The 27,572-nt window shown below is 35.3% G+C and overlaps 5 protein-coding genes and 1 long non-coding RNA gene across 7 annotated transcripts; 3 read left to right on the forward strand and 3 right to left on the reverse strand.

The window, feature by feature from the left end:
- The first annotated feature begins 1,037 nt into the window (after positions 1 to 1,037).
- On the forward strand, positions 1,038 to 5,049 carry LOC132911583 (uncharacterized). The gene is made up of 5 exons (XM_060968284.1): positions 1,038 to 2,561; positions 3,088 to 3,262; positions 3,329 to 3,424; positions 3,696 to 3,901; positions 4,183 to 5,049. The coding sequence occupies exons 1-5, from the start codon at positions 2,438 to 2,440 to the stop codon at positions 4,329 to 4,331; spliced, it is 750 nt and encodes a 249-aa protein (XP_060824267.1). The 5' UTR covers positions 1,038 to 2,437; the 3' UTR covers positions 4,332 to 5,049.
- LOC132911582 (RCC1 domain-containing protein 1) lies at positions 4,355 to 6,897 on the reverse strand. Of its 2 annotated transcripts, none has more exons than XM_060968282.1 (7): positions 6,791 to 6,897; positions 5,991 to 6,245; positions 5,733 to 5,923; positions 5,314 to 5,443; positions 5,114 to 5,240; positions 4,666 to 4,840; positions 4,355 to 4,585 (listed from the first exon to the last, which is right to left on the reverse strand). In XM_060968282.1, exons 1-7 carry the CDS (start codon positions 6,880 to 6,882, stop codon positions 4,416 to 4,418), a joined length of 1,140 nt encoding a protein of 379 aa, XP_060824265.1. In that variant the 5' UTR covers positions 6,883 to 6,897; the 3' UTR covers positions 4,355 to 4,415. The 2 variants fall into 2 exon arrangements, with proteins under 2 accessions (XP_060824265.1, XP_060824266.1); XM_060968283.1 differs by lacking the exon at positions 6,791 to 6,897 and adding an exon at positions 6,389 to 6,522.
- LOC132911584 (ADP-ribosylation factor-like protein 3) lies at positions 6,435 to 8,455 on the forward strand. The gene is made up of 6 exons (XM_060968285.1): positions 6,435 to 6,549; positions 6,984 to 7,112; positions 7,183 to 7,314; positions 7,595 to 7,831; positions 7,916 to 7,962; positions 8,052 to 8,455. The coding sequence occupies exons 1-5, from the start codon at positions 6,547 to 6,549 to the stop codon at positions 7,955 to 7,957; spliced, it is 543 nt and encodes a 180-aa protein (XP_060824268.1). The 5' UTR covers positions 6,435 to 6,546; the 3' UTR covers positions 7,958 to 7,962; positions 8,052 to 8,455.
- LOC132911576 (uncharacterized) lies at positions 7,991 to 16,851 on the reverse strand. Its single transcript, XM_060968276.1, has 6 exons — positions 16,565 to 16,851; positions 11,018 to 11,240; positions 9,947 to 10,677; positions 9,391 to 9,592; positions 9,095 to 9,313; positions 7,991 to 8,749 (listed from the first exon to the last, which is right to left on the reverse strand). The coding sequence occupies exons 2-6, from the start codon at positions 11,201 to 11,203 to the stop codon at positions 8,669 to 8,671; spliced, it is 1,419 nt and encodes a 472-aa protein (XP_060824259.1). The 5' UTR covers positions 11,204 to 11,240; positions 16,565 to 16,851; the 3' UTR covers positions 7,991 to 8,668.
- Positions 16,852 to 19,833: 2,982 nt separating this feature from the next.
- Positions 19,834 to 21,629, reverse strand: LOC132911593 (uncharacterized). The gene is made up of 2 exons (XR_009659048.1): positions 21,041 to 21,629; positions 19,834 to 20,725 (listed from the first exon to the last, which is right to left on the reverse strand). It is a non-coding gene; the product is annotated as an uncharacterized LOC132911593 (long non-coding RNA).
- Positions 21,630 to 22,153: 524 nt separating this feature from the next.
- Positions 22,154 to 25,000, forward strand: LOC132911587 (odorant receptor 13a-like). Its single transcript, XM_060968288.1, has 4 exons — positions 22,154 to 22,817; positions 23,368 to 23,842; positions 24,301 to 24,531; positions 24,630 to 25,000. The coding sequence occupies exons 1-4, from the start codon at positions 22,680 to 22,682 to the stop codon at positions 24,968 to 24,970; spliced, it is 1,185 nt and encodes a 394-aa protein (XP_060824271.1). The 5' UTR covers positions 22,154 to 22,679; the 3' UTR covers positions 24,971 to 25,000.
- The last annotated feature ends 2,572 nt before the right edge of the window (positions 25,001 to 27,572 follow it).

Here is a 27,572-nt window from a genome sequence, read left to right on the forward strand (position 1 = left end):
TTATTAATTATTTTTAATTATTATTATTATTATGAGATATTTTGTTGTATTATTTTCAATAAAATCGATTGAAAATATTTAATTTCCACGGTTTTATTTTTCGTTTGCACTTCACCAGACGTTTTTACGTTTCTGCCAGTGATTTCCTCTTTCTTTCAAGTATTGCACACTTTCGAAACTGTATTTACACGCGTGTACACGAAGCTCGATATATGTAAGTACACGTTTTCATTATTTTCCGCGAAGATGAAAGAACAAATTTATTTAAGAGAATATCTAAATTGAAGGAAAAATAAGGAAAGAAAGACTCGAAATCACAGCTCCTCGCTTATTCCTACCGGTTTCTTCTTTCGTACTTCTGTCTGGTCGGTCGTTTCTTTATTTTCTTGTATATTTTTCATTTTTTATTTTCATTCGATAGAAATTTAATTGGCTGCGTCTGTATACGATTTTCACTTCACAAAACCCCTCCGAGAGCACCTCCCTCTTAAGCTCCTTTCTCTTCTCTCTGTATCATCTCTCCTCTCTCCCTCTTACTCTCACGTATCTTCGGATGATTATCGAGACTCGGGAAGAACGGGGGAAGACGGAACGAACGATTGAAGCAGCACTATATCTAGCGTAGAGTTAAACAAAGAGAAACAATTTTGAACGATAACAAGGAGGACGAAAAAAGAAGGGAAACGCTAGAGACGAAGAGGTGAAAGGGATAATTATAATCGATCGATATGAAGTTATATAAGATGCGATCGAAAACGGCGAAAATTCGTGACAAAAAGAAAGATACGCAAGGAAAGAAAATGGAAGCTTTGTTAGGTTAGGAAGTTGCAGGAGGAACGCGTGGAAGCAAACATACAAACGAAAAAAAAAAAAAAAAAGAAAGGAACAAATACGAACGAACATGAATAAAATACGGAAAACGACAACAAGAGTAACAGAAGAACCACAACCAATGTGAACAAAAATAAATGAAGAAGAAGAAAACAGAGAGAGAAACAAAAAGGAAAATAGTTGTAAAAGCCACACACATACGCGTACACACATACACACACAAATGTACTAAGTAAGTTCATACTGCGTATTGCCTTTCTGACTTCGGTGTGAAAATATATAAATAAAAAAAAAAAATGTCAGTCGCGCCGGGACCCGGGGATTTTCGAGCGACCGAAATATAATATAATAAGTATTTAATCGTGTCCCGATGAGGCGCGTTATTGGTCGCGTTTTCCGTTTCCCTGGCTTCTCCGTTTTAGCTTTCCGTTTTCTTTCTCGGGAAAATTGGAGAGGGAGAAGGAACGAACGGGGGAAGAAACGTTCTTCTTTCTTTTTTTTTTCTCTCGCCCATTTCACCTCGGTCTTCCCACCTTTCGATCTCTTTCTCGAGTGTTGGTCGTCGATCAAACCGAGGCTATCCAATCCGAGAACTATCGAGCGAAACGGAAGCCGCGACAGGGCGCGCTCGAAAGAACAAAAGAAATCTTTTTTCACGGATCCGCTGAAAGATGTCCCAGGACGCCCAAGTCCCCGTGTCTCCGCCGGCTGTGTCTGTTTCATGTTTTTCAATATTTGTAATTTATCGATAAAATTATAAAAGGTATCGATAACAGTCTAAAGTGTGCGCTATACTCTACATAATATTATTATATATAAAGTATAAAAGTATACATTATATATATATATTATATATATATACATATATATTATATATGAGAAGTATAATATATATATATTATACACACATTGGGATTGGTGAGAATATACGGTTTTTTCGCTTTGGAGTGTTATTTTCTGAAAATATTGAACAAAATGTGGAAAAAAAAATTAAAAAATAAAATCAATGAATAAAAAACGAACGAACCGTTCTACTCTGACTATTCTTTTATTGCAATCTATCCCAAAATCTTGCCGACAACCGCCTTCTAGATTCGATTCGATCTCAACGAGCATCGATTGCCCTGTGTCATCGAAGATGTTCCGTGTCATCGTTTAAGAAGATTCGTCGGTAAACGAGAATAGAAATGTCGAATTTAAGAACAAATGTAATCAAGGAAAATGCAGGTGCCCGATCAATTAAGGTTTCTAATCGGAACATTTATTTATATCTATACGTCACATTTCGTTCACTGGTTAACGGAAACTTGATTTCAACGACGAATTCATGAAATTCAAATTGCTTGTTAATTACAGCGAACCGAAACGGAGTCGATCGACGAATTCAATGTTTGCGGTGGTTTTGTCAAAAAGTTTCTGCCAACGCTTCCACGTACGTTCAAGAGCTTGTTTGACACGTCGATCGGTATCGAAAACGACAAACCTCAAGAACTCATTAAGTTAGAATTCTATAAATCGAAAGATATCGAGTTGAAGTATACGACATCTTTTCTTTTCCTACAGATTATTAGGAGATCTTCTTGGAATTGACGATTATGCCACGAACATGGCATCCTTTTGGTTCTTGGATACATTGGTTCTTTACATGATACGATACAGAGAGAATCTCGATGAGTATTACATGAGTGTTTTGATCAGTTGGTTGGCTGGGGAAATTAGATTACTCCGAGGTAACAAATTCATCGAATAATTACATTCCCGTTCATAAGCATTGGGACATTTCCTAATTCTCTGCAAAACATGATAATTCACTCAGATATTAGAAGTCCGATTAATCGGTCAGAATTATGTATTAGTGAAAAGCGACAGAATCGAAATGCTTGGTAGGATCATTTATAAAATTCATGAAACCAAAAGATAACAAACGTAATGAAACATTTAACAGTATAAATTATAAAGAGCGAAATTGATCAGTGATGCAGAGAGAAAAACGTAAACGAGAAGCTTAATCGTATTGTTTGTACTTAAAATATAGGAAAAACATTACGAGCTATTATTCCGAACAACCTAATAATGTGCAACATACAGATTCTTTGTGTCTCAAAGTTTAGAACAAAATAACAATATTGTAGATTCTTGAATTTCTTTTTTTTTCCAGAAGGATCCTAATACTTATGAAGAGGCATGTTCATAATGTACGTGTATGATATTTTCTACTATATGCTATTCTACTTACGAATCATTCTACTTACAAAGATAGGAAACATACTCGGGAAGGATTTTTTAGAGAATTGAAAAACATTTTCATCGCAGCAGCTAACAAAATATCTGAACAGAAACAAATGCCATATTGGGACGAAATCGTGGACGAACGCGAAGCAGGTGAAGAAATAGAAGAAAGACTGTCAACAGGAAATCAATCGATAAGAAGGTAGTTTAAACAATCTTGTCAATTTTTATTATATACTTTAATAACAGATCGTACATTCGTGACAAGTTTACGAGAACCTTCTTCTGAAGCTGACATCAAACTTTCGGGTACTATCGATCCAGTTTCCGTATTAGATATCGTGATTGAAGCTACTTACGATATGTAAGTTGTCTGTTTCATCATTTCACTACGGATATTTGTGCAAATTCATATTTTTATAAACATAATTAAGGAAATAGGAAGTGAAATTTATTTCGCTCACTGAACTATATAACAACTATATTTTGAATATTTTATATAATTTTATGCATTATGTGCATTCTATACATTCTTGGAAACACATTCTCATAAATGCACAAATTATCCGCTGTTTATTTACCACCAAACAAAACGATGGTAATACGAGAAAATAAAAACAATTTTTGTTAAATAGGTACGCGAACGAGCTACGATACGCCCTCATTTACGCGGTTTTCGTGGAACCAATTGAAATAGAGACTTACAATTTACCATTTACTTTCCGAACACCACGCCCAGTGAAACCGGCAGATCCTAAGATGATCCCTTTTAATATACAATTGCAAAGAAATTTGAAAAGAATCGAGACAATGAACAAATCTAAAAAGGACAATAAAGCAGGTGAAGCTAATATGAAAGCAATAGAACTCCATTTATTTAAACTCATCGTAGAATAAATAATTCATATAATAGAAATTCATCAATCTTTACGTATTATTATTTTTATTATCTTGTCTATTACGTTTATTTTTATTATCTTGTCTATTACGTTTATTTTTATTATCCTACCTATTATTATATGCAGTTTAGTTAATTAAAACGAATTTTGTTTCAGTAAATGAAGTTGTATTGTAGTTTAGAAAATACGCAGATAGAAATAATTGATCATCTCTGTGTTACAGGCAAAAAACTTAAAACAAATTACGAAATATCCCCAACACCTCCGCCTTCTTTGGACGATGAAGTAATGTTGATGACCAATCGGTTATTTATTCTACCATTAATAGAAGCGAACGAATCATCGGACATATTCGACACGCCTGATGCATAACATTAAATAACCGAACACGAAAATATTTGGAGAACATCCTCTTTATTTTTCTTTTGTAAAACTAGCCATTGGACGGTTACAATATCACTCTGTTACGAGGACTGTACCCCATTCATAACACTTGAAATCTTTAATACTTTCCGAACGTAAAGGGACGTCGAGTTTAACAAATTTCGAAGAACTCGAAAGTTTTTCCGGGGATTGCCCTAATTGTCCGTATTTGTTGCATCCACATCCCCAAAGCGTTCCATCATCTGTTGGAAAAGTAAATTTCTGCAATACATTTTTTTCTAAAATAACAATATCTTTTTCTTTTTTTTTTCTTTAAATATACCCGTTATACAAATGGTGAAAGTATTTCCACATTGAACTTTTTTCACAGAAACTTCTATATTCTCGTCTTGATCGTTTGTGAAATCTACTAACGTGGGTGTAGCAACTACTTTGCTCTCTTGCTTTGTCAGCCCTAATTCTCCATTTGTGTTCCATCCCCACGTATATAAGTCACCCTATGGTTTAAAAATAACTATTGCCAACTATGTCCATCGATTTGGTTTGCTCTAGTAGTACGAAAAATATTTATAAACTGCGAATGTTTATACAACCCTATATTTCTATGAACATAACTAAAGAAATGGAACTTACATAGAAATTTATTTCGTCTATTAAATATTATAATAAGTAATCTTACTTTAAATATATTATGTATTTTTACACATTATATGGATCCTGTTTAATGTTTCAAGATTACATAAATATTCACAGTTTAAATATTTATTTACTTGATCAGTTACTACGGCAGTATGCCAACCCGCGGCCGATATTTGCGTTACTTTAATGCCAGCTAAAGCGTCAACGATTCTTGGATTATCGCAGTCCTCTAAATCATTGTGTCCTAATTGGCCACGCCTATTTCGTACGAATCAGTCCATTTTACTTTGACTGTATTGATTTATGAAATAATACATGATCGAGTACATACGTTCCCATTCCCATTGAATAAATGTCACCATTCTCTGCTAACAAGATGGTGTGGTCAAATCCACCAGCAATGTCTATGAATCGAACCCTCTTTGGTATATCAATCAAAATAGGGACATTAAAAGCTCGACCTAAACCACGTTTTAGATGTATGCATAAACTATACTATTTGAAATATTTAGAATCTAAAATATGGCAAAAATGGGCTAACACCAATACTAAATAAACTGAATAATTTACTTTCTAGCTAATTTCGTTATATTCTTCATTTGGAAAAAATTAATTCTTCCACTTCTGTATAATTAATATATGCTGCATGATAAATAGAATAGCTTATTAGAATAAATTACTGATATAAATTTATATTAAGAAAAAGAATTGGTTTAGTCTACTTTTGCACTCGATGCTGTAAATGTTTACCTAAATTAGTAAGGACTATAGTGCATCCCCCTTGTATTATTTTAATAGGATACTCTTTCTCTGAATTGTCGCTATCACTAATAAAATTGATTATCTTCTTCCAAGTATTCTCATAAATCTTATATAGCCATATTTCATTATCATTAGATAAAATTACTATATTATCTCTACCAGTTGCAGCTTGCTTGCAACTATAAAAATATGAATGTTGAACTAAAACATCTATATGTTTTTAATTATCTAAATCCAAGAATATACCTATCCAGTGACTTTTCTGGTAGTTGTATTAGTTGAATATTTGTATCTGTGTCTGTATCTTTGTTATTTTCCTCAACTTTTTTAGAAATGTATAGCTCATTCCCTTTCCAAATGAGGAAGTAACTCCAACCTATTTGAAAGTCGGTAATTCCAGGAAACGATACTTTAGTAAATGAATCTGTTATAAAGCTAATATCTCCATCGTTAGAGAACAATGTACTGGTATTAAAACCAGCATAATAAAATGGCATGTTTCTACAAAGCAAAATAAAGATTTCATATATAAATATATGAAAATTCTATTTATTAAATCCTTATTCAAGTATAAGATAGGTTGACATGAAAATAGAGTTAAATATTATGTATCTGTTGATTTATGCCTTCACATATGTAAATACCGTGAAAGACTATTGGTCAAGTGACGCAGATACCACCAGTTTCCTTAGATACGATAGAAACAACACAATAAATTCGAGGGACGATAACCAAACGCTTGACGTGTCGTGATCGACTATTGCCACGTTTTTTGTTCCAGTTTAATAAACTACAGTAAAATATGGTAATAAACCAAAGACAATTGATTTTTAACGCACTTAACCTTACTATGCACCTTTACGTACTATTTAAACGATATTTGTTTTCCACACAAGATAGACAAGATATACGAAACATAACCTAAAAATTGTAATCTTGAATTTAAACGTCACAGCTTTTATCACAATACGTTTCACTGAATGAAAATTCGCTATTTAACTCTATTTATTGCTTATTTTATACTCCGCTCATATAAACAAACATACATTTGTAGAAATTTCTGAAATTTTTGACGACAGATTGACACAATTCCTTCGACTACACCAATGCCATCGCGAAGTGATTTCGTCTGCTGCATTAATAGGCGCGCGTTATAAATTCAAAAATTTAAATACCATATAGATTTTTGCTTGAATAAGGTTAAAAAATGTTCTCATATTTTTGTGTATTTAATAACAGGGACTTTTATCAATCTTGAGAAAATTGCGTTCCAATCCAGACAAAGAATTACGATTGCTTCTTCTGGGATTGGATAATGCTGGAAAAACAACGATTTTAAAATCCTTGGCCAGTGAAGATATTACGCAGGTATTTCTTCTTGCAATTAATTTATATCATAGTTTGATTGTTTGCAATAGTAAGTTTCTGTTTCTTAAAGGTAACACCGACACAAGGCTTCAATATAAAGAGCGTCCAAAGCGAAGGATTCAAATTGAACGTTTGGGATATTGGAGGTGCTCGAAAAATTCGTCCCTATTGGCGAAATTACTTTGAAAACACGGATGTTTTAGTAAGTTATTTCAATTATCCAAACGCTGTCACAAAATATTTTAAAAACGATACGTATGTTACCCCATTTAGCTAGATATTATATCGAAATTATTGTGCGGTAATTTATTCGAATATGTAACTGATTTTTCTTCGTTTTATTTCATTATTTAGCCATCAAAGGAAATGATTTTTTATTTTATTCGATGTTTTACGTTTGAACGAATGTTTTGTGAAATAGTATCTCGAATAATTTCTGATTGAACATAAAGTTTTTTGCATTCTCTTTTTCTTCCGCAAAGATATATGTCGTGGACAGTGCGGACGTTAAGAGACTAGAAGAAACAGGTCAAGAGTTGTCAGAACTTTTATTAGAAGAGAAATTAAAAGCTGTTCCTTTATTGGTTTATGCAAATAAACAAGATCTTGGACAAGCTGTCACAGCAGCCGAAATCGCCGAAGGTCTTGGATTGCACAATATCAAGGATCGCGACTGGCAGATACAATCATGCATCGCGACCGAAGGAAAAGGAGTCAAGGTGCAAAAACTTTTTAACGTAGCAGGCTTAAATATTGTAGACCGCGTTTTATTAAAGTCGTAACGTGATTTCGTCATTTTCTAGGAGGGTCTTGAATGGGCATGCAAGAACATCAAAAGGAAGTAATGCTGGTAAAAGAATAGCAACAAACCACAACGATTTACGATATACCTCGTACATCCAACATACGTTTTATTTGGCTTTTACCTAATATTTACAGAAGCTGTTGCAAACAACGCAAACGCATGAACACGATCGAATAGATCTAGTCATTCAACTTCCGGCCTTCATGGAAGGAGCTTTCGTAAGCTCAGAATTACGACATCCCAAAGAATATATCTATATTATAATACGTACCTTCTCACACGTGCTCTTCTTATGAAATAGAATTCTTAGAGATTCCATTAAAAAAAGAAAGAAATATAATAACGAATCAAAAAGAAGATGCATACAAATAATTATAAACTGGTGCTCTTATAATTGACCACTGTTGATTTCACGACACTTGACCGACAAATATTTAGCACCATGGAAATAAAAGGATCACACAATGTACATTAAAAAAGTGAATATTCTTCACGTAAGATTCGAGATAAATAAAAGATTCGTAACATTAAAAATCTACTTATTCGACGACTCCGTTCTCAGTTGTGTTTCTATGTACACTAAAACGTTTTTGAACTTTTCCAGTGATTTAGCTTCCTCTTCCTTTATTCCCTAACGCTTAATAATCTTATATACTACGCATGGAATAACAGCCATACTGTGTGGCTGTATATTCGTGAAATTGACTTTAAAAATCGCGAATGTCTCTCACAAGGTACACTTAATTAGATATTAAAGTTCACTGTGAATGTTCTCGGTTTTAATTCGTATCTCCTCTTCATGGAAATCTGTGCAGTCAGCTGGGTATTTTTGCTGAAAATTGAAGAAAATATATTAACACAATTCTTAAGATGCAGAGAGAGAGAGAGAGAGAAATTGAGATATCAATTTTATTTTTTAACCTATGAAGTTCTAGAGTAGCTGCGAATCAAAATATCTGACAATAATAATTTCAACAAATGACAGTGACTTGTCCTATAATAATAATAAATGATTAAATATTTGTTAGTTATCGATCATCATTATCTTGGATTGAAAATAATCAAACAAATTTTTCACAGTCACTAATTTTTGATAATAGCACTGATAGTAGATATTCTACCCTATCTCATATCTCTATTCTCTTCTGTATTGACTTTGTCAAGACATTTCACTTACAGTACACTTATCATGTTCCATGATGGCTCCATACAGGACCCAGAAATTAGTCCCTAATTTATAACTGACAGCCCAAGCAGCAGGAAAACTCGTCGCTTTCAATAAGGTACTTCTTAAACGAGGCTGCTCCGTATCTTGTTCGTTCCTTTCATTGATAGTGCACAGAATTTGACTGGAGCATTGCGGCATTTTAATTGCCCACTTGTACGCTCGATAAGACTGCAAGTTAATTCTTAATTTAACACACGATTCTATAATAGAACAGATTCAATTATATATTCTGTTTCATTTGTTACCTGTAACATTGGATTAATAATGTCATTGTTGATCATATCACTGAGCTTGTTGCTGATTCCTCTGGCGTTTACTCGAGACATGATGAATCCTTTTTCGGAAGCCAGGGCGACCAACTCCTTAATGTACGACACAGCTGGTTTGATATACTGCGAACTGTCGATTTTCATCCCTAAGTACCTCTTTCCCACTGCGTTCACTAATCTGTCGAAACATAATTACGCTATGAAATAGAAATCGCAAAATAAGCACCATTTTATTCATTTCTAACTGATTAACCATTCAGAAAACTGCCAATTACAATGTTTTATATACTGTTCGTTCGTAACTGTTGCGACGATACATGGTCAAATATGTATTTCTTGTTTTAAAATCTACTACACGAGAAGCATATGTACATGTATTCTACTATCAATGGATAAATATCGATACATTAAGTTCACATAAGGAAACTATATCCAGAATTTGATTGCATTGCTATCGCAATACATCGTCATTTTAGAAACAGCGAAGAGATTAAATTTTAACTATAGCATGGTAGAACAGTGGTGGTAGTACCTAGAAAGACTTTCCGCCGGTCTCATCGAATCGAACATGGCCGATTTTGGAAATCCCTGAGACTTCAAGAAACTATTTCCCACGAACTGAACAGTATTCAAGTAGCGCTGTTGAATTTGCGGATCAGAGATATGGGAAATCCACTCTCCGATATAATTCGTCAGCGATCGTATCCATCTGCGACGCAGACCTGGGTTCTCGAAACTTTCCAGCAATTTTTCGTACTGAATACGTCCCTTGGAGTCTGACATTTGGCCGACAAATTGCGCCAGGCCACTTTTCTTCCACAATGTTTGACCCAATTCCGAGTTGCTGAAGTGGTCCCACATTACGTGCAAATTTTCAAGGATCGGTGGCATGTACCAAGAATGTCCAGAGTGATCGTGTATCTTATTAGGTTCACTGTCAACTTCGTTGCTTCCGCCACCAAGATTCGACAGCAGCATCGGTATCAATCCCATCAATAAGTCGGAATTGCCACGTTGACCCATCAACATGCTTCCCACGTTCACGATGTTTTCCAGATCGATTCCATGCTCTTGATTTGTTTCCACGCTCCTAGCTGTTCTTTTGGTACTTTTATCAGAGTTCATTACACCATCGAGAACCGAGCCAATCATGGAGAAATCGATTCCCTGGCTGTTTCCATTGCCGGAGAATAAACTTCCTATGCCAGATACGATTTGACCGATACCGTCTAGGTTGGACTTTCCGTCAAACGTGTTGCTGACCTGTTCGATAGAATTGTGTACAATTACTACAATTTTTAACATATAAACATTTGCAAAAGTAAAGATCTTTATAATTAATTGTTCGTATTTTAGAAATTGTGCTATATGCAACCAATAAGCTAATTTTTTTACACATTCTACGTATCTCATAGATTTTTAAATTAATTTCTTACAATTTCGTGGCACATAAATTAGCAAATGTCAAAGTGTTTGTAGTATATTGAAACGTATTTCTATGCATACTATATTATTTGTGGTATCTTTATCGGATACGAACGATAGAAACGAATGTTAAAATACTCCTCGAGTGCAAATAACTATACTCCAAGTGCCATCTTACCTCTTTTCTGCCATCCGGTTGCAAGAACGCTCTTGCCAATCCTTGTAGACCGTTAATATTGTCCTTATTCGAGAAAAAGGATTTGGCAGCCTCGAGAAACACTGTTGAAGCATCTTCCTCTTCGTGTTTTTCGCATTTCGCCGAAGCCAGTAGAACCAACAGGATGCACGTCCTCGGCAACCACATGTTTCCTTATTGTTTCTCTTCTGTCAGTCTTTTGTTTCTGCAAGAACATAGATTTGTTAACGAAGCGACAGATTAACATAACATGTCCCTCTTTCACATTTCTGGAATCTGATTCTCGGTCCTACAGCACGACGAAGATGGAAAAGTCGTTCACCTTCAACCGGATCTTGATCGTGGTCGAGTTATTTTAGGATGCCGCGCCTGTATCCAGGTCGTCGGCAGGATTTTAAGCGTGAGTAATACACCGGAAACGTTTCGGCTCGTGGACACTTGAATACCGTTGAACGTGGAATGCTATCCGACCAACGATCAGTTGAACGTTGTCCCTTATTCGATTGCCATGTTATAAGTCTTCCTAGAATCTCCCAAAGTAGCGTTTCTCCTACTTCTACGTATGTATGTATATGTCATGTTTTTAAGTATATCAGGAAATTTACGAAAACTTAAGTTACTCTAAAAAGTCAGTAGAAAATTATCAGGTTCTTCAATAATAATCATGTGATTTGAAATAGTAATATAATGTTGTAATAACAATCTTAACAATCTTTGTGATGTAAGAAAATTAATCTTTTCCTAGTCTACATCGGTTGCGTTTCTCGATTGCTTGCGAATAGGAGAGTCGCTATATGAGGCGCACAAATATAATCCAACGATAGAAGTTGTTCTCTCAGAAGTTGAACAGTAATCATGGATCAGTATCGAATAACGATATGCACTTGGTTAATGAAATTGAGTGTTTAGAAAACGGAGTTGATCAATCTACTGACAGAATCATATCTCGTTCGTCATCGAGTTTCGTAAGATACTTAGTCCTTTAAGGCACGACTTAACTCTATTGCTCCCTTCACTTCATCGCGTTTGTATCTCTCCAGATATATTCCTTTCTCGAGTACTTTATTTATAAAATGCACGAAATACGCAGAAGGTAGAAAAATTATATTAAATATTTGGATCAAATATTTAAAAATTATCTACAGTCTGATAATATCTATTGAATTAAATCATCTATCTCGGATCATACAGACCCGAAGAGAACAGTAGATCAATATCTGTCAGAAGTAAATATCCGAAGGACGATCGTGATTGAAAAGGAACTGGCCAACAATCGAAGCGTTGTATTCTAACGCGCAATTTGAGTACCGTAAACCGCATGAAATTGACATTCTCCAGTTGGAGAAACGATTCGGGCTAACGGTACAGACTGTTACTCATCGTTCCTCCAACGCGCCGAACTCAACGCGTCAATCGAACGACCGTCAACTGATCCACATTTCTCACATTCGGCACCGAAATTGAAAACAGACTTCTTTGCTTCTTTAAACAAGTTTCTTCTCTGATTCACCGTGAAAAATCAGGCTTCGAACCTTAAAGAGAAAGACAATGGAGCATCAAGATGATCGAAAAACATTCTGAATCAGAGTGTAACGTGGTGAGATCGTGCAGGAAAGTGTTTCTTACAATTAGCCAGCGTGTTTCGCGTGAGGCAAGCTTATTTATCGATTTCGATCGTGAACACAGAAAGTGCAGAATGCAGATCGTTCTCGCGCGGACGAGAGGGAAAGCGAGGAGAACTCTCGGTTCGTGGTTAGTTGCCAAGGTCATCCGGACATCGACACCATTTCCAGGTTCGGGGAACCACGATCTCGCGATGTTCCAGCACATCGTGTTACGTGTCCTTTCTATTCCCTTCTTGTATTTTTCTTCTTCTCTGTTCAATCTTCTCTGCTCGAATAAGCGTACCGAACAAAGAGTCAACCGGATAACGGTACAATTCGTGTATTATTAATGATTTTGTTCAACAACGCGTACCGTTCTCGGATAGGTGATGCAGCTCTGTCAAGATGCAAACCAGCAGAAGGCAAGAGGATAAGAATAAGCACTTACTAGGCATTCAAGCATCCATACATATAGATACGTATAGACGTAACCGGCATTTTACTGCGTAATTAAAAGAGCTTGTTAGACACGGTCAGAGTATTTTTCTGTACCCGTTCAGTACAATTTGCCATCCCGTGCGATCCATTTAAACCACGTATCGTTTTCCGTGCCTCTGGCTTTCCAGGCGTGCAAATTTTCCGGCCCCGTTGTTATAAGCGTGACGCAGGTTTCATTTAAAGAAAAACATTTACGAGTTCAATCCTTTTGAAAATAAAGAATAATACGTTAAAACGTAATTTGAAAAAAGTTACTGAAATTATACCATTATATCCATTATCCCAAGGCCATTCCATAGTTCACATTTCTATTCCATATTCTATCCTTTATATTCTTTATCTCACATACCTCATAACTAGTATTCCTAACCGATATCTTTCATCTTACTTCCAAAACTTCATCTCTCCATTCCATATCAAATATTTCATATTCCCTATTCCCCTTCTATCCTACTTTCCACAGCACATAACTCTATTCCCTACCTTATACCGAATATTCCCACGTCTTTCATTTCATCGTACATTTTCCACATGTTGTCTTTCACATACTATATCCAATGTTTTTTAAACTATATCCCATATCTCATATCTCCTCCTCTATGTTGCATAGCTTAAACTTTATTTCCTTCGCCCTACATTTCAAATCATACTACCAATTATCTCAAACTCATTTCCTATTTCTTATTCCCTATAACATCGAAAATCCTCCCCTCCAAAAATTGAAAAATGCAATTTAAGTGAAAAATATATATTTCCCACAAAGCGTGAATTATAACCAACTGGACCTATAGAACATTTCAATTCCAACAAATCAAAACTGTTATCCCACAAAACAAAATTTGTTGCCCACAAATTTCCCACAAAACAAAATTTGTTGCCCACAAATTTCCCACAAAACAAAATTTGTTGCCCACAAATTTCCCACAAAACAAAATTCGTTGCCCACAAATTTCCCACAAAACGAAAGTGACTTCCCACAAATTTCCCACAGAACGGAGTCGATTCCCCACAAAACCTACAGGAAATTGATTCCATAAACGCAAACCAATATCTCACAAAATGAAATTGCTTTCCCACAAATTTCCCACGAGACCCACAAGAAATTGAAACTTCCGTAAACGAAAATCGCTATCCCACGAAATGAAATTCGCCACCCACAAACTGTCCATCAGAAATCGAATAAATTTAATTTGTGAAGAATGAATTCCTTTTTGTGAGTAATTTGTAGACAACAAATTTTGTTTTGTAAGATAGCAATATTGAGAAGTGTCGACTTTTGTGGAATTTATGGGATTTTTGTGGACGACGAATTTCATTTTGTGGGATAGTGTATTTCGTTTGTGGGAAGAATCGATTTCTTGTGCTGTTTTGTGTGTTTTGTGGACAGTTTATGATATATCTCGTGCGTGTAGTTTGAAAGGATGTTTAATGAACTAACGTATGAGGGGTAACGTGATGAGAGACATAGAACAAAGAATATCGGCTGTAAGGAATGGTGTAGCGGTGTAGGATGGGAAACATTGGATGTAGCATATTGGTATTGGATGGTGTGTATGTGGGATTTAATGAACTGTAATTTTGGATAGGGTAATTTGTGTCTTCTGTATGGAATGGAGTAATGGTATGAAATAGGGATTATTGGATTGTATATATTAAATATGCGACGGAGAATTTAATAATTAGGAAATGAAATAAAGAGTAAGAAATTTAGATATAGATATGGGACATGTGCTTGGGAATGTGCAAGATATATGGGACATGTGCTCGGGAAAATTAGTAGTTTGTCTTGAAATGTAGGGAAAGAAAATAGAATGTCTACATAGAATGTAGAACAGGGCATGCAGGAAATGTGTTATAAAATGATGATGGAAATATGAATTATGAAATGTAGAATGGTGATACGTGCTGTGTATATTAAGGTGAAAAATATTGGCTGCAAGTACTGGATATGGAACAAGAGAGAAAATGGAAAACATGAAATGTTAGATATAGGATGAATATATGTGCTAAATGTAATATGAATATATGTGAAACTAAGAATAGCAGACATTTTTTTGGTATATTGTACATGAGATATAGAATCTGAGAATGGGATTATGAGACATGGGATATAGAATGGAAAGACGTAGATTAGTAATACTAATAGGATATAGGATGTGATATAAGGTATATGAAAAATGGAATGTGGGATGGTATTATGAACTGTACAAGAGGCTTGGGATAATGGATATGGTATAGTGGATATTAGATGTTGGATGTAGGATATAGAATATGTAAATAGCGGTGGAAGTGGAATAGAAATCCTTGAGTCTAATATACAATTTTTTAATGTACTTACCTTATTAGGTATGGAAAATGGAGTATCGGTTGTAGGATACATGATAAGGATACATAATGTAAGACTTGAGGTACAGGATATAGAAGATGGAATAAGATTGGATTAGGCAAATTTTTGCTTTACGAATTAAAAAAGCGCGACCTGATCATGTAATGTATTAATTCGCTATTATACTTTTATTATCTAAAAATAAACTTTATCTTAAGAGGCTTCACAAACACTGAAACGAAAAAATAATTGGTTTATGCGCAATGTATTTCTATTTGCCATTTATGTAAATTCTAGTTGCTCAAAATTATGTCACTGTTATGAATAGCTTATCGTAGATAACGATAATTTGCTTGTTTTAGAATATTTACAATAGCGTTACGAAATTCTGTAAAATTTATGTCGAACGATTATTCGTTTCCTCGTACATGTTTCCTTGAAATAAATTTTTATTTTAAAAATAAATCGGTCACAATGTATATTTGCCATCAATATTGTTTCGTCAAAGTGCAACATGTTTCTGTTTTAATTAATCGACGAATTATGCAACTTTTCATTGTGTTTACGAGTCAACCGATAAACTATCGTTTCGTATAATCAAAAACCTTGAATTTTCGGTGGAAATAACGTACACAAGAAACTCAAAGCGATAAGAATCGCGCAACAAGTTTCACGAGGAAACGAAGCAAAGAAAACAGTATTACAATCGAGTTACTTAATAGGTTATGAAAATTCGGAAAAGCGCAACAACGGTAGTTACGATCAACTAGAGCGTGTTCAATTATGTTTTCGATGGTTATGATCATTGAAGCTTGACACACCGCCATTCGTTACGCGTCGTAAATCTAAGCACGTCGGATTAAAATGAAAACGCTTCGAATTCCATCAAAATTAATCTATGCATCTTCTCCTACGAATCTTCCAACTTCAGACTCACTTGAAATTCAGGCTTTGTTTCCTCATTTTTTGCTCTTGCATTCCAACGAAGAAACAAGTTTTGCACATTTAGATACATTTTAAACTCTTTCCACGAACAAAAATTGCTGAAAAACACACGAAAGTCGATGAACTTTCGAGTCGATTCCAAATATGTGGATTTACCTGGACACCAGCGATGCAGAGAAGAATTGCGTTGACGCCGGCAATGAGAGACTTCGCGAATAACCGAAGATAGTCCCGTTGATCTCCGTGCGCACCTGACACGACGAAGGTTGTGGCGTGACTGCCGTCGAAGGTAGCTCGACGAACGGTACTTACCTACCCGAGCAGGTAGGTACATTCAGCAGCGAGCGAGAAGTCGATAACACCGTGCATCGTTTGTAGTTCCTTGCCACCTTCTGTATCCTTTATGTATTCTCAAATATTCTCCGAAGATTCTGTATATGCAGCTGTAAATACGAATTTGCATGAAAGAACCTTGAATTATTGTTTGTTGGAACGTTCGAGTATTGCACTTTTTTTAAAATTCTTTATTTGAATAAGCGAGAACTACTTATAAACGGAGAAAGGTAGGAAATCAATTTTTATTGGTTTTTTTTATTTTGATCTCGTGTTTTACCGCTATAATCTGCATATGTATTGTTGATTCTTAAAATTGCTTACTGCGGTTCTTGCACATATTTTCAATCACAAACCAGCAAGTTTGAATATCAAAATATCAAACTACATGTATTAAAACAGAAACAGAAAAGATACGAACCTTTTGTGGAATTTCGAAGAATTACCAGAATTATAAAAATGTTTCCTGTATATAGGTTGATGGTCGATAAAACCGGCTTGCACCGCGCGTAGGATCGCCACTTTCGGTGGCCCTTGCTGGCAACCAGTCATTGACCCCGAAACGATTTTAGAGAACACGCGTCAACAAGGCGCAATCCGTTGAATTCGAGGTGCCAAGGTCGAGTCTCATCTACTCACGACAAAGATTCACCTAACCGGTTCGAAATTCTATGGCAAGTAGCCAAGATTTCGATAACCACTGTTTCTTGGCATTCGACCACATTAAACCTTAACATCCGTGACACATAGTGATTCATGAAACTATGAATATATTGTATGTGTTATACTTTCACATTTTGGAATTTCATTAATACTGTAATGAAATCCGATCATCATGATTGTATTGGTAAAGTTTGAAACAAATCTCGGAATGTAAAATAGATGAACAAATTATGTTACCATATGCTCAACACAAAATTACGAAATATATTTATTATATGCTTAAGACGATTATTCGTGCTGCACATTATTTTTTTAGTAAATATATATTTTTAATAAATATATCGTAATTTACATAGTAATGCGTTGTGTAATATTTTCTCTGATAAGTGTTCGGATACTTTGTTTCGAAATACACCAATGTGATCATGGTACTGAACAACTTAATGTAAATTGTTTTGCTAGCACTATTGTTTCTTGTATATTCCCCGTGAACTCGAAAAAAAACCTGGACATCAAATGGTTAAGTAACCCATAAATCGCTCGAACAGCTGTCGAAGTAACTTCTTTCCGGCACTGATTGCGTTAAAAAAATACCGTGGCGTTTAGTTACGCACGCGTGCTGCTAGGCTCGAGAAACACCGTTACGAGATCAGAATTCTTGTTTTCATCTACGTTTTGCTCGATGAACTCCGATGCTCGATGCGGAACACAGGAATTTCGCTATGATGCAATTTGATGCTATGATGCACTAAACTCTACGCTCTATAATGTGAAAATACCTTTACTGTTACTCTTTTGTCTTGTTTGTTCTCTCATAAGCGATGCACCATGTTTATTATGCAACCTGAACATTCAGCACTACGATGTCAGAAAATGCTTTGCCATATCATCTTTATTCTTCAATTCTGTTTTATTTCTAAAAGACAACGTGTCGTGTCTATAATTTTATTCGCAGCTTCGTCCATTTTGAATAGTATTCAAGTTTGAAAAGGCCTTATAGTTACAATCATCATCAGCAAGGCTCCACTCTCTCTTTTACAAATTTCGTATTATGTCTGTATAATTTTATTCGCACGAAAATATTGATTTATAACGGACTTTCTTCAATATTGTATGCGTGAATAATAGATGAAAGAAGAGAACATATGCAAGCAAGCGAGCGTGACTGCCTTCATGTGCGCGCCACGATAAATCGTACGTTGCATCGAAGCCAACGAAAGTAGAGGAGTGCCATTCAGTAGCAAACTTTATAGTAGAGTCTGATTTCGGAAAGATGTAGGAAACGGTGCTAAAGTTAGTTGATATTTGGTCTACGAGAGATGGATCTTCCTTTGTTCGATGGATTTTCGTAATGACGACGCGAGTAGGTTCGAAAGCGTGGTAAAATGCTGACTTGGGTATTACTTAAATATAGTGAAACTTTATTTATATAAACTTGTCGGGTAAAAATAGTTTATAGATTAGGAGTTCACTGATTCTCTCCACTACCTACGTTGTTCCGTTCATATAATAAGAATTCAAATTAATGGATTCAATTAGCAAAAGTATTTTTAATCAACCATTGATTAACATTTAGTTCAAATAAATAAAAATTAAATAAACGGAGTTTTACTGTACAGCAGAAACTCGTTTGTCCGAACACGTCGGGGCCAATGCCATATGGCAAAAAAGTAACTGAAATTAAATTAATTCTGAGAACAAATGCCGTTACTTTGTATAGTAAATCGTCCGCCTTGCCTACGACTCGAATACAGTCAAAACATAATATTTCAAATCCACATTCGCATTAAAGACCATGTCATGTTGTTTAAGAAAATTAACCAAGATAGAAAATTATTTGAGAACGATGTCTTTGAACTTAGTGTAGAACGAAATAATAATTCACTATTTCAAACTGTTTTTTTTTATCTTTATTTCAAATAAAATTTGTACAAACCTGAGAAAAGAATCGTCGAGTATTAAAGGTCTGCGAAAACTTCCTACATCAGAATATTTTTCAATTCGGAATCTTTGGACCAGTGGTATTTGTAGCTTGTCTCTGGAAATTTGTCATTGCTGTCTCAATATAGACGGCAGGATAGATGCGTTCCTCATGTAACTTTCCTGCATTGTCAGTTTCGCTGACTGTTTATCACCGGTTACACGCCAGAATTCGAAATACCATCATGTTAACATAAATTCAATTCTAAACAGCTGGTCAGTTCTTAATAATTCTTATCATAACGATGTTATGATCGAATATTTTTAAAAAGAACGAATAGTTACATTAATGATGCCGTATCTCGGCTATGCCTCCGAATTGTCTTTCATGGTCCAAGTCTGATCCTAGCCGTTCCAAAGTACTTCAAGATTCGACTAATGCAAATTCACATATAGACTTCAAATCGGAATTTGTTTTATTCCCTAAACGTTATGAGAAATACATTCGATGTTTTTATATTTTTATTTGTTCATATTATGTGCAGTCTATATAAATACAATAATATTAGGACACCAAATCGTTACATCTATTAACAAATAACCAATAAACAACAGTATATAACAAATTAATATATAACAAATTTTCATCAACTTCGTGTCTCACACCCTGTACTGTTTTATGTAAGATATTTATAATAGAATTGAGTTGACTGACAAAGTATTTAGAAAACAAATGCAATGAAAAGGATACAATTTATATTAAATATCAGCTAGCGCATTCATATTTACGGCAGTATATATAATTTTGATATACATATTTCGAACGTAAAAGTACATTGTATAAAATAAATATGACAATTCAAGATAAAGATTACTTTTACACGTAAAACAATCGGTTTCCAACATTTTTACTATGACGTGCCTTACCTATCTTCGCATGTTCCAAAACTCGGTGAACTCATCAATAAATCTAAATAGTCCCGAGAAATTGAAGTATTTCCTAGCAACGTACTGCGAGTTTGCGTCCACTGTCTTTGCTCCATCACCTCTGCGTATTGGCATTGCAAGCGATATACATTCTCGACAATGCAATCGTTCATTGCATCAACGACGGATTACTCTTTGGCTTAATGATGCATCTCTGTGATCAATTCGAGATTATCAAGACGAATTTTATTAAGTCCATCAAGTTCGAGAAGTTTGGCTGTTAGAAAGAACTCCGACTTTTCGTGGAACGACACTATCAGCCTTCATACTGGCCAACAATCTCGAACAAATCCTCAGTATAATCATATTGGTACAACTATTGATGACCGCCTTGCTGATTTGCGTCGCAGGTAAAAATATCCCATTTCTACATCCTTTCCTCTGTTTTCGTTTTCATTAGCTGATGTAAAATACCTGCGATAACGATAGGAAATTTAGAGTACTATACATGATCATTCCATTTATTATTAACATTTGAAATACGAACGATTAAAATATAAATCGAAGATGTACGAAATAATACCTAATTAAAAAAATATGTTTTTATCCATATACTTTACAAACGATACATTCAAAATCCCAAAATCTACAAAATTATGAAAAATCGTAAATTGATCACAATGAACAACATTTAGTTTCTACTGTAAAATGTTTAAATGATTTCTTCCTTCTAAATTGTGTCAACTCAAAATCATGTAAAAACAAAGACAGGTCTAATTAGTATATTACCTTGAATGTTTCGCCCTGATGTTGACGTTGCTCATAGTATGGTGCCTTTACGTCTATGCAGCCGATGCTGTCGAGTCTCATCCTCTGGATCTCGAACCAAGCATAGCGTAAGCCATCTACACTTCTAGTATCACGTCCTAGTATCAACCTCGAGCACGTGGCAAGCGATCTGACACTAACAATTAACCGTGGAGACTTGACGATCCACGTGACAGCTGGGAAGTTCCTCCTGATGAACACATTCACTTTCAAAGAAATATCGAAGACGTGAGCTTCTTATTTGTCCATTTTGAAAGTAATGATGGATACGTAGAAACCATCGGTCGCAAGTGCTGCGTATATATGCAGTGAATTCCCGTACGACACCAAGCACACGACAAGACTCCCAGACTCCCTCGTTCTGCACTCGGTTGTCATCCCCACCACGGCACTGGAGGGAGTTTTCCGCTTGGGGATCAAATGTTCCCTTTAAACACATCGTGAAGTTCGACGGCTGAATACTGTTACCTGATCCATAAAACATTATTAGTTTAAAAATGAAACTTTTGTATTTGTGTTCTTTTTTGAAACTGAACTTTAACTAATGTATTTGCGAATACGATATAGTTTAAGTCACGTTCACACACATGTGACAAATGAAAGAACATAAGTTAACTTCACTAAATAAACAAGTATGGAGCAAGTTATACCGTGTTTGTTTTTATTTCAACCAGAAAAAAACCCGTAATTACTTTGGCAACAATTTTATTCAACAAAAATTATTTTCATTCAACGTTAGTATTTCTTCATGGGTTTTCTGATTTAGCCGATTTTCAGGCCTTTTTTTCTTCCACTCGCACTGTTCTTTTCTACGTCCAATAAAATGATAAGCAATATCTATTCCACGGAGCGTTCCTCTTTTAAATGTTTGCTTGGCTTGAATCCCGATTTCCGAGTGCTATACGAAATTTTTCTGTTTTCCTTTTGGAAGTTACCCTTTGTAATCCCTAGCGTAACAAAGATGATATTACAGCAGCGAAATATTCCCTTACGCAAGACTTTCACGAACATATCTACGTATGAAGCATACTATAATCTCTTAAACATGAGTACACAATGTCTTCGATCAATGTATGCGAATAAATAAGTCAGTTTGGAGCAATTTCGAGATCACGCAATTGCGATCACAGTCTTTCCTTGCGTTGAAAATAATCTATTACATTGATCATAAGTTAGACATTTACTTAGAAAAAAGGGTATTTGCTTGCTATAAGAAAATAGATATTCCTTTCTTGCGTTCACTTACATACCGTTGCAACCCTAGTCTGATAATTTGCAATAAAAGTTGAATATTCTTTGAAAACACAGACCAATTTTCGAAATGGATGATGTCGAAAAAAAGAAAACACGGTATTACTCGCACAAAAGCGTAGCAATAAAGTATTTATCTGTAAAGTAACCGTCACCACTTGAATTTTCTTGGAAATGTACAGTTGAAGTAGAAATGGTAATCGATTGGACAGCAGACATAATTGAGCGATTATAATAGAATAAAAGATAAACCAGAGAATAGAGATACAATTCGTTAGTATGTGGGAAGAAGGAAAGAGAACGTATTCAAGATTGCGTGGAGTTATTTGTCGATCTTCATTTTGTAAGGATGAAAGTTTCGTCGGATAAAGATTTCACTTATGCGATGACTCCGTTGAAAATGCTGTCGTGGCCTGTGGGTACCTGGCCTCTTCAAGAGTACGATATCTTCTCCGCTATACGTGCCACAATCGCGATTTTATTTCTGGTACGAAATTTTTACGATTCTGTTCCGAAGTTAACACGTTAGCTACGAACTACATAGAATCGAGGACAAAACTAAGTGGGCAAACAAGTGGAACTAGTTTTAATGTTGTGCGCTAATTGTTTTTATTACGTATCTTTATACTACATAGATTATTCAGAAAATAACTGGAATGGATATTTACATTTTTGCACAAACAAATCGTATTTCACGAAGCCACAGTGACAACTATTTCCTCTACTTATCCATTTACTTTTGTGTAAACGTGTTAAATGAACGTTTTAGAAGACAAATTGATCCGCTCCACGTTCTGTTACTTCAATAATTTTGTGATTACTACACATTATTTGTATTCTCCTTGTAAGACACCTGACGTATTTCTATAAATTTTCTGGTAGCATACAAATCGTGTAAATAATAGTAAATTCAAGCATAAATTAAAAAAGTAAATATCAATAATTTCATCGCTCCTTTTACTTTTCAATTTGTGAACCTAATCAATGTGGTTTCTGAGTAGCTGAATTTGACGTGTTTGAAAATTGTTGTTTTATAGCTACTCATGCTGATGGTCATGCAAATGGAGTTGTATTTAGACATTAGCGACGCCAAGAAGAACCTAGACGCACTAATATTAATTAACTGCGGCATTTTGTCCTTATCAAAAATCATACGTTTTCGTACTCAGCCTGATAGCCTTGTTTCGAATTTTGTCTCGGCGGTTAAAGATTACAAGGAATTGGAGGATCACGAGAAACGAGTGATAATGCGAAGACACGCTTATATGGGAAGATTGGTGTCTGCTAGTATGATATTTTCTTCGTACATCGGCTCGACTCTTTACATGACTATTCCTATGCTGGCTGGAGATGAAGAAAAAGATATAGTTAACGTAACGAAAGAAAGTACAACGGATTACCCTATACCTTCCGAATGTGTAATAGCCCTTATGCAATTGCCGGATAATTTGTACTTTATGGTTTTTATCATAGAGTATTTGATGCTGTTATTCACCAGCACTGGTAATCTAGGTAATGAATCACCGTGTCCAATGAATCATACATTGTCAGAAGCCATGCTAATTAATCCATAGATTTTAATGAAGAAGAAAGATTAACATCATTTTCTTAAATGCAATCAACTGCTCTTTTTATTTGCGTTGGCTTCTTACAATCAGTCCTTAAGACTTGACGTACGATTTTCTTCGCAATTTTACTTACATAAATATGGCACTCTCTATTGAAAATAAACCCTAGGCTCGGTATAACACAAAGTATAATGAAGAATTTGAAGAGTTGGACGTGTATCTTGTGTGTATACAACGTGCTTATATCTCCAGATATTGAAATTAATTATTCGTTTTGGTCAATTAAATTAAGAACGCGATAAAGAATGGAATTGATCAGTTTGGCTTCTGAAAGGTACATATACAGATACTTACCCAGAGTAGCGCAAGAATCTTGCTCATTCGGTGTGAAATATGAATCAGGAAGCGATACGTTGTTCCTCGGAATTATTTTTCACCTGTGCGGTCAGGTAGAAATTTTGAAGCTAGAATTCAATAAACTGGGCAACGAGAATGAAAGAACCATGGAACGTTTCATCGTATTAATCAAGAGGCATGTTTACTTACTAAACCTAGCCAAGATGCTGAACGATACGATCAGCTCTATCTTGGCTGTGCAACTATTCTCTAGTTGCATACTTATTTGTATAACCGGTGAGCGCTCTTACCTCGCTTAATAAAATAACACGAAGCGTGGCATGAGAATATTTGAATACGATTGACATATAGGTACAATATGCCTCTGTTTTTAGGATTTCAACTTATTCTCGATCTGAGCATTGGAAATATCGTCATGACGATAAAAGAATTTATAATTCTGAACGCTATGTTGGTGCAACTGTTTGCATACAGCTACGTGGGCGAATATTTAAACCGTCAAATGGAAGACATCGGTGACTCGGTGTATTTCTGCCGTTGGTACAATATACCGACAAGTATGACGAAATATATTATTTATGTAATTATGAGAGCTCAAGATCCAGTTTCCTTGAAGGCTGGCAAATTCTTCACCGTCAACATGGAAACGTACATGAGTATTCTGAAAACTTCTATGTCGTATCTTTCAGTCCTTCGAGTGATGATAAATGCTTGAAATGATATGAATCTGATCATTACGTCCCTTGACACTCTACATAAACCAGACTCTATCTCTCGGGCAAGATGGCCACCGGATATCTAAACACCCTTATTGCGGACCCATCATACATTTTAATATTTTTTATAGTTATGGTCCTTATAATCTAAGCTAAATACACAAGTATCTTTTAAGTTGATGCAGTCCTTAGATTTATTGTCCATTTCCAGAAAACACGGGAAGGCGGGTTTTCCCATGTACAATGCAACCCACAGGTGACATTTGATTGGGGACGGCCAGCAGCCATTCTTTCCCACCAGCCTTTTTTTTATGCAATTAGCAGCAATGACCGTTGCCTTTACTTCCTAACCAAAATTGCTATCAACGAATCCGCTTGTTCCGTGCTTTAGATACACCCATCACTATTCTCCTTCGCGATAGCACCATTGGTGAACATCATTGGCTTCATGTCCTTTGATCAATCAACATCTTGACTGGTTTTTCGTCCTTTGATCAGTCGACATCCTAACTAGTTTTTTAATCTTCTGTCAGTTAATATCTTAACTTGCTATTTACACTTCGCTGAGAACACATCTACACGCACTACGCGTAAATAATTAAATCTCCAAAGTTGTTGGAATAAAGTATATATCTTAACCTGTTTACTCAGTGTTATCAACATTTCAACTACCTTTATTATCTTAACCGAAATTGGGGTTCGACTGATTTGTAACGTCGATTATCGTATCGTAACGAGAATTTACGACTCTTGTTGACGCGCTCTACCGCGACCGCATCTCCCCGCAGCATAAAGTACAATAAAATATAAAATATTTTCTTTCTGGTGATGTAATATTCATTTCAAATACTCGAAATTAAATTGTTTTGGAATCGAATGTGCGCAGTAGATCGTCTCAGTAGACTGTTATGGTCAATGATCCACGCAATTTTCGATAGATGTTATTACAGCATCGTTTGTTTATAGCCACTGACCAAGAACAGGATAGACGTTACATTACATGGTTGTTTGCGTCCCTAATAACTCCAAAAAAAAAAAAAAAACTAAAGTGCATTTGTATTACACTGTGGTCAAGGAATAGGAATATAAAAGAGGCGACTCTCCACATGGCAATCCACATGGAAAGCAAGAAGAGCCTCTTCTTCGCAAGCACGGCACACGTATATGGATATATATAAACAATATGAATGCCTCAGCAGAGGCATTCAAAAATAAAATTTCATTTTGTGCCCCTATATTTTTATTCGTATGAAAACAGATCAAAGAAGGGTATATATGCACGTAAGTGGGCGTAAATGTTTTCGTGTGCGTGCTAGGATGAATCGTACGTCAAATCGAAGTAAGTAAACGAAAGCAGAGGTGTGTCACGGAAAGGCTAATCGTATAAATAGTATCTGGTTTCGAAAATACTTCTTTAAGTTTATTCAAACATTATCACAAATCTTACTCCATTCAGTAACTTACATCATAAGACATGTATAATACGAATGAAATGACAGATATATAATAAAATACTTAGCAGATCAGAGCAACGAAAAACATACTATTTGTACTGAATATAAGATGGTATCCAAATGCTTATAACCGTATACATATTTTTATATAATATTTCAAATGTAGACATACATTGCACAAAAGAAATATAATAATATAGTGCAATCGATCGCTCTTCTGCTGCTAAGATAGAGAAACACCGTTACGAGATCAGAATTCTTGTTTTCATCTACATTTTGATCGATGAACTCCGATGCTCGATGCGGAACACAAGAATTTCGCTATGATGAAATTTAATGCTATGATGTACTAAAGTCTACGCTCTATAATGTGAAAATACCTTTACTGTTACTCTTTTGTCTCGTTTGTCCTCTCATAAGCGATGCACCATGTTTATTATGCAACCTCAACATTTAGCAAAACGAAGTCAGAAAACGCTTTGCCGTATCATCTTTATCCTTTAATTCTGTTTTATTTCTAGAAGACAACGTGTCGTGTCTATAATTCTATTCGCTTCGTCCATTGTTAATAGTATTCAAGTTTGAAAAGGCCTTAAAGTTATAATCATCATCAGCAACACTTCACTCTCTCCTACAAAATTTCGTATTATGTCTGTATAATTTTATTCGCACGAAAATATTGATTTATAACGGACTTTCTTCAATATTGTATGCGTGAATAATAGATGAAAGAAGAGAACATATGCAAGCAAGCGAGCGTGACTGCCTTCATGTGCGCGCCACGATAAATCGTACGTTGCATCGAAGCCAACGAAAGTAGAGGAGTGCCATTCAGTAGCAAACTTTATAGTAGAGTCTGATTTCGGAAAGATGTAGGAAACGGTGCTGAAGGTAGTTGATATTTGGTCTACGAGAGATGGATCTTCCTTTGTTCGATGGATTTTCGTAATGACGACGCGAGTACGTTTGAAAGCGTGGTAAAATGCTGACTTGGGTATTACTTAAATATAGTGAAACTTTATTTATATAAACTTGTCGGGTAAAAATAGTTTATAGATTAGAAGTTCACTGATTCTTCCCACTACCTACGTTGTTTCGTTCATATAATAAGAATTCAAATTAATAGATTCAATTAGCGAAAGTTTTT

The sequence above is a fragment of the Bombus pascuorum genome, chromosome 11 (assembly GCF_905332965.1).
Source record: "Bombus pascuorum chromosome 11, iyBomPasc1.1, whole genome shotgun sequence".
NCBI lineage: Eukaryota > Metazoa > Arthropoda > Insecta > Hymenoptera > Apidae > Bombus > Bombus pascuorum.

Excerpts from the sequence above, each read along its gene's own strand:
- LOC132911583 (XM_060968284.1), top strand. The coding sequence starts at position 2,438 with ATGGCATCCTTTTGGTTCTTGGATACATTGGTTCTTTACATGATACGA. Across the intron at positions 3,263-3,328 it reads GGAAATCAATCGATAAGAAG|TTTACGAGAACCTTCTTCTG; the intron begins GTAGTTTAAACA and ends ATTCGTGACAAG. Across the intron at positions 3,902-4,182 it reads TAAAAAGGACAATAAAGCAG|GCAAAAAACTTAAAACAAAT; the intron begins GTGAAGCTAATA and ends TCTGTGTTACAG.
- LOC132911584 (XM_060968285.1), top strand. Across the intron at positions 7,113-7,182 it reads CCAGTGAAGATATTACGCAG|GTAACACCGACACAAGGCTT; the intron begins GTATTTCTTCTT and ends TGTTTCTTAAAG. Across the intron at positions 7,832-7,915 it reads CCGAAGGAAAAGGAGTCAAG|GAGGGTCTTGAATGGGCATG; the intron begins GTGCAAAAACTT and ends GTCATTTTCTAG.
- LOC132911582 (XM_060968282.1), bottom strand. The coding sequence starts at position 6,882 with ATGCAGCAGACGAAATCACTTCGCGATGGCATTGGTGTAGTCGAAGGA. Across the intron at positions 5,924-5,990 it reads CCAGAAAAGTCACTGGATAG|TTGCAAGCAAGCTGCAACTG; the intron begins GTATATTCTTGG and ends ATATTTTTATAG. Across the intron at positions 5,444-5,732 it reads TATAGTCCTTACTAATTTAG|GTCGAGCTTTTAATGTCCCT; the intron begins GTAAACATTTAC and ends AACGTGGTTTAG.
- LOC132911576 (XM_060968276.1), bottom strand. The coding sequence starts at position 11,203 with ATGTGGTTGCCGAGGACGTGCATCCTGTTGGTTCTACTGGCTTCGGCG. Across the intron at positions 10,678-11,017 it reads AACCGGATGGCAGAAAAGAG|GTCAGCAACACGTTTGACGG; the intron begins GTAAGATGGCAC and ends TCTATCGAACAG. Across the intron at positions 9,314-9,390 it reads TTATTAATCCAATGTTACAG|TCTTATCGAGCGTACAAGTG; the intron begins GTAACAAATGAA and ends ATTAACTTGCAG.
- LOC132911587 (XM_060968288.1), top strand. The coding sequence starts at position 22,680 with ATGAAAGTTTCGTCGGATAAAGATTTCACTTATGCGATGACTCCGTTG. Across the intron at positions 22,818-23,367 it reads CAATCGCGATTTTATTTCTG|CTACTCATGCTGATGGTCAT; the intron begins GTACGAAATTTT and ends GTTGTTTTATAG. Across the intron at positions 23,843-24,300 it reads CACCAGCACTGGTAATCTAG|GAAGCGATACGTTGTTCCTC; the intron begins GTAATGAATCAC and ends AATATGAATCAG.